The sequence below is a fragment of the Mustela nigripes genome, chromosome 12 (genome assembly GCF_022355385.1).
Source record: "Mustela nigripes isolate SB6536 chromosome 12, MUSNIG.SB6536, whole genome shotgun sequence".
Lineage (NCBI taxonomy): Eukaryota > Metazoa > Chordata > Mammalia > Carnivora > Mustelidae > Mustela > Mustela nigripes.
In genome coordinates, this window is record NC_081568.1 from 76799173 (window position 1) to 76805172 (window position 6000).

Genomic DNA, 6000 nt, shown 5'->3' on the forward strand with positions numbered 1-6000 from the left:
GTGGTTTTGAGGTGCATTTCCCTGATGACAAGTTGTGTTGAATGCCATTTTATGAGCTTATTGACTATTTGTATGTCTTCTTTGGGTTGTATTTCTGTTGTTGAATTGTAGGAGTTTTTCATATATTCTTGATAGTAGACCCTTATCAGAGGATTTGCAAATATTTTTTTCCACTCTGTGGATTGCCTTTTCACTCTATTGATTGTCCTTTGATACACAAAGATTTTTAAAAAATTTAAAAAAAAGATTTTTTTTTTTAAAGATTTCATTTAGGGCACTTTTACCTTTATTTTAAAGATTATTTTTTATTATTTATGAGAGAGAGAAAGAGAACACAAGCAGGGGGCGGGGCAAAGGGAGAGGGAGAAGCAGACTCCCCACTGAAGCAGGGAGCCTGATGGGGGTGGGTCAATCCAAGACCCTGGGATCATGACTTGAGCTGAAGACAAACCCTTAACTGACTGAGCCACCCAGGCACCCTGATACATAAGAGTTTTAAATTTTATAATCTCATCTGTCAACTTTTATTTTGGTTATTTGTACTTTTGCTGTCATACTCATCATTGCCCCTTAACTTTTAAAATTAGGAGTTAAAGTTCTGTGTATGCCCCTTGCCTATTTTTTAATTGGATTGTTTATCTCCTTTTTATTGATTTGTGAGAGCACTCTGAATAATAAGGAAATTAGTCTTTTGTTACATAAGGTCCAAATACTTTCTTTTTTTGCATTTTCTTGTTTGTCCTTTGACTTTGTTTTTGGCCTTTCTCTGCCTTTTTTCTAGAAAAGCCGTTATGAGACCTATATCCACCTCCTGGCTGTGAAAATCAAAGTGGGCTCAGACGACCTGGAGCGGATTGAGGCCCGACTGGCCACTCTGGAAGGGGACGATCCTTCTCTGCGCAAGACACATTCAAGCCCCGCCCTCAGTCAGGGCCACGGGACTATGACTGGCAGCAGAGTTACAAAGGATACCACAGGGCCTGACACTTAGCTGGTGTGGATGGGCAGGCCCCAGAGGCAGGCAAATGTCCCTAGAGGGGTCAGTGAGCACAATTCCAGCCAGGGGCCACTCGTGCCAGCTCCAGGCAGTTGACAGGCAGCCAGAGGGGTGTGGAGAGCCCTGTGGCCCAGGGAGATGGAGATATTCTTTGTGGCACTGATCTTCTTGCTTTCTGGGGTTGAACTGGGTCTCAGACCTTCTCTCCAGCCCTCACATTCCTCTCTACCACCAACCCTCATTGTCTAGGCCAGTTGTGTGCATGCTCTAGCGATGATCTCACTGGAGGAGAAGGAAGGGCAGCTGGCTTTGTAGGCCCTCCTCCCCTTCTCACAAGTTCCTTCCCTCAGCTCTCTTGTTCCCAAGGGCAGGTCTGGACTCCAGCTGTCAGCTTGGGTCTCCACCTGTTCTCATCCACCTTCCTCAGACTTGAACAGCAGCAGGTCTGTGGACCACCGGCACCATCCTGCCCACGTCACCCACCCCGTAGCTTCTGGAACCACGCCCTGTTCTCCTGCCTCCCTTTGCAATAATCCAGGACCTGGGCCTGCTCTCTTGATGTCAAGCTGTCTACTCATGTGTGTGTCCACCTCACCTTCCATTCATGGAGGCCACTCCTACTTTCTTTTATATGGACAAAAATGTATATATATGAGAATTATATATATATAAGGAACCCTTTAAAGATGATTTTGGCATTGATATCAAGATGAAATAAGATGAAGGAAAGCCTATTTCAGAACTCTACCTGTTAGTGAGAAAGGCTGTTACCTGGCCCCTTGGTGGCCCAGACACTCTGGGACAGAAGGTGCTGACCTTCTCTCACTCCCTTTTCTCCTCTTCCGGCTGACCTGTGACTTACACTGCTCTTACAGTTGATGTTTGGAATAAATAGACAGCGCGTGTGTGTGTGTATGCTACCCCATCTGTCCCATGGGCATTCTGGGGTGTTAGTGGGATGGGACCATGGCCTTGTTTATATTTTGGTCTTTATGTTGGTGCTGCCAGGTCTCTGAGCTCCAGAGGTGGCCTCTTTTACAGACCTACTGCTCCCAGAATAAAAGACACTCTGCCTTGCAAACAGCCACTTGTCAACAAGCCCAAAGATGTTTGGTGGAGGAAGGTTATGGAAGCCATTAATTCCTGGTCTTGGGGAAAGGTGGAGTAAGAAGTTGCTGATTGGTTTTTAAGCTGATATTTCTTTCACTCTTCCAGTGACTCAGAAATGCTAGTTAAGGACATGCCTGAGAAGGATGGAAAACTCTGCCATGTGATGATCAGCCTAGTATCTTGTAAACCCTGAATTCCTCAGACGGACCAGCGGTGGAGGTGATGGGCCTTCAGTGAGCTATGATGAGCAGGTCCTTTATACTTTTAAAATAGATTAGTTTGGGCAGCATTTTGATATGTGGTAACATATTGAGTTAGTGGCAAGGTTGGGTTATCTTAATAAGTACCTAACATGTACAAGCACGCTCACATTTGATACAAGGTATGTATGAGTCTGTGGAAATATATAGTGATTTAAATCCAGATTATTTAATTTGGATTAGCTAATGTGTATTTTATACCCAAACCATCTGGGCCCTTCGTTTTGCTGAGGGGAAGTAAGTGTTCATTTAAATGAACTTGAAAGAGCAATGTAACATAACAGAGCTCTCTGTACTTTCTCCATGCTGGCTCAAAGGTCTTTGATTTTTGGGGTCAACTTCCCACCCTCCACCTCATGAGGGTGGGTGAGTGAAAGCAGAGGAGCAAGTTTCTGTCTGCTGCAGACAGGCTTCCCTGAGCACTAGTGATGTCTCCCATCAGTAAAAAAAATCTTTAGTTCATTTTCTTAATTGTATAATTATTTATTGTAAATTATATACATGTACTACTGTACTAAAATATTATGTACATTATAAAACATACACAAAAATAGAAATTTAAAAAGATGAGATGAAAATAAACCTAATGAAAGTTCTAATATATTTTTTCCTGCATTCTAATGGACCATCATATTTCCCCCAACTTCCGCCCGGAATATGCCCATTTTCCAGGACTGTCCAAATCCAGGGGCTGGAGGACCGCGGGTGAGATGCTATTAAGTGGTTTGCGCCACCTGGTGGTCCTGGGAAGTGGCTGTGGGCTCAGGGACTTCTGGGGGCTGACCCTTGACCACAGTGTTTCTTCAACCTTCATTTTCTTATTCATTGAAGATCACTAGTGCTGCACACTGCGCTAGGTGCTGAGGATAGTGCGGTGAGAAAAGGACTGAGCAGCTCTCTGTCCACATGGGGCTCACAGTCTAGTGGAGAAGGGACAGGCAGTCACCATTACCATTTGGAACCCTGGGAGCACTGGGGAGAAAGCCAAAACTGACCTGGCAGAGAGAGAAGAAAGGACTGGAGTGGAGAAGAAGACTCTGATTCAGGAAGCCACCTGAATGTCCTGAATGCTCCTGGAGGGCAGGGTGGTAGCAGGAAAGTCCCTTAACAGGGCTATACCTCTTCCTGATGGGCCACACTAAGGACATCTCAAGGCAGAAATTTGAGAAACAGAGGGGGAAATGAGCCTCTCTGGCCACATCTCTCCCAGGTCCCATTCATACCTGTGAAATGAATGGGGGGTGAATTCCATTAGGTTCTGGCCTTAGACTCCTGGTGGGTGTTTTAGGATCCAGAGCAGAAAACCAAACTACCAAACTATTCAATACAACTACCTGGGGTCATAAAAAGTCCAGGGGAGGTTCACCAAGACATCAGTCACAATTATTGAGGTCCACATAGAGGTCAGGTGGGTTCACTGGAGTCAGAGGTGGTTTCTAACTGAAAATTTAGAAGGTAACAGCAACTCAGAGCCCTCAGAAGGGTCAAATTTGACCCTGAGGGTTTGTGAAAAGGTCAATGGGTTCACCAAGAAGTCATTCACAATTATTGGGGTTCACATAGAGGTCAGAAGTCATATAGAGGAATTATTGGCTGTCAGAAAATTTTAAAGCCAACAGTAAACTAACTCAGAGCTAGCAAAGGGATCTGGATGAGATCACAAGATGGGGCCTGGGAGAGATCAGTGATTTGCAGGTTTATATACCATCTAGTTCACTCTTTCCTTTGTTTCTTTGTAACAGGTGCTTTTTTCCCCCAGCACCCCCACAGTGAACACAATGACTTTAGTTCTTTACTTTTCCTCATCACCTCCGTTTCATCCAGCTTTTGCCATTCTGTGATTCAAGAATGCAAAGCACAGGATACCATCATCATCAAATTAACCATTAATAGGCATCATGTGCCAGAAGCATTCCTGGGTGCTTTATATATAATCTCCACAACAATCCTTTGAGGTAGGTGTCAGCATCACCACTTTACAGCTGAGGAAACAGCAGCCTAGAGAAGTCACACCGCCAAGGAGGGCAGAGCTGGAACTGGAGTTCAACTCCTCTCAACCTTAAGCCTCTCCGGCCCTCCCATTTGTAGGTCTCTAAACTGACCACACACATTCTAGGGGCATCTGTGCATGCGCACACTCAAGTCAACCACCTGAGACCTCTGGATAGAAGACTCCCTTGTGTCTGGCTGGAGCATAAGGGTTCCTGGCACTGGGCACTGGTTTAATAAATGAGTCAACGAGGGAAAAGGCTTCTTAACCCTGGACCTCCATCTGCCTTCTCTATGCCTTCATCAGGGACTGCAGGTTTAGACAGGCCCTGGCTCTGAGGGGCTATAAAGCTGGGAGAAGCACAACACCCTGTGGGCTTACAAGCTGCAGCAGCTGTGGTCTTCCTGGCAGCCAAGGGTACCCATTATGCCATCTTGCATGTCCGGGCTTTGCCTGTGACATGCCTGAGGCCGCAAGGGTCATCTTGCCTCAGCTGCCCTAGTGCCAACCCCACAAGCCTTCCCTTCTCACCCACATAGGCCGGAAATTGCTGCCTCAGTGCAGTCCCAGTAGCTCCAGGGTAGGAACTGGGCCAGGGTTCTGAGACTGAGCTCAAAGCAGAGTAATATGCATCAGCCCCTTGGACAGGTTCCCTGGCAGGTAGGGGGGATACCTTGTGAATATTCTTGGAAAAGGGAGGAGGATTGCAGCCTGTCCTAGGGGCTGAAGCCAGGTAGATTGGAGGGACTGTCTTTTCCTCCCTGGGACTACCCTGGCCCTCTCCAGTCTCCACACCGGCATCCATCCATCTCCACCCAGGTCCTCCTTGTCTTCTCTCCCCACCAGGGGGCTAGGCACACACAGTCAAACATGAGTTATTTCTGATTTTATTTATAATATAAAAATGTTCAAGTGTCAACAGTCAGGTGTTTGGACATTTCAGGGCAGGGTTCCCATTTGTTTGTTTGGTGTATTTTTTGTTTTTGTGGTTTTTTTTTTTTTTTGAAACAATTACTTTTTTGACAAATTAGCAGTGGACCCAGTTTTGCGGGGGTGGGGAGGACAGGGCTGGAGAGGGAGTGGAAGTCGTAGGTGGCTTGGGGTCTGGAAGAAATGGTGTTAACTTTATTGCTAAAAGGGGAATCAAATACACTGTGGAGTGGCTCTTCTTGGTCCCAGCGTGACCATGCATCCAATCTAAAGAATCTGAAATGCAAAGGACATGCAGGCATAAAATAGAAAAGACAACCTGTAAACGAAGGTGCTGCAGAGGACGGAAGGGCATCCTGGAGGCCACTGGGAGGAGGAGCCGGAAAGTTGGGGCCCTGGAAGAGCTGCCCCCTCCCTGGAGCCAGGACTGTCGGGAAGATCTCTGTCTCAGTGCCCCCTCCCTTAGCAGCTGTAAGGAACAGGGAGGCCCTCTCCCCATTCTGGTTGCTGTCGCTGGGCCTTAAGTCTCCCCCTGAATGTTACCTGACCCCAGCTCTAGCTCCTAGCCTAGATCCCTGCCTTCTCTTCAGGGGGTCGGGAACTCAAGATCTGCCTGGGGGCAAAGCTGCTACTGTTCTCATTTTCTTCCTCAGGGCCAGTCCCCTCCCCGCCCCCACCAGCACCCAGCAGCCTCTTCTTTGCCAGCTTCCTCT

General features: G+C 46.9%; 1 protein-coding gene across 2 annotated transcripts in view; it reads left to right on the forward strand.

The window, feature by feature from the left end:
* PSD2 (pleckstrin and Sec7 domain containing 2) overlaps positions 1-1624 on the forward strand; it is a 54182-nt gene extending 52558 nt beyond the window's left edge. For both annotated transcript variants that reach the window (XM_059417720.1, XM_059417721.1), the window contains exon 15: positions 782-1624. In XM_059417720.1, the coding sequence (XP_059273703.1) occupies positions 782-991 (210 nt within the window). In that variant the 3' untranslated portion in view covers positions 992-1624. The remainder of the gene's footprint in view (positions 1-781) is intronic.
* The last annotated feature ends 4376 nt before the right edge of the window (positions 1625-6000 follow it).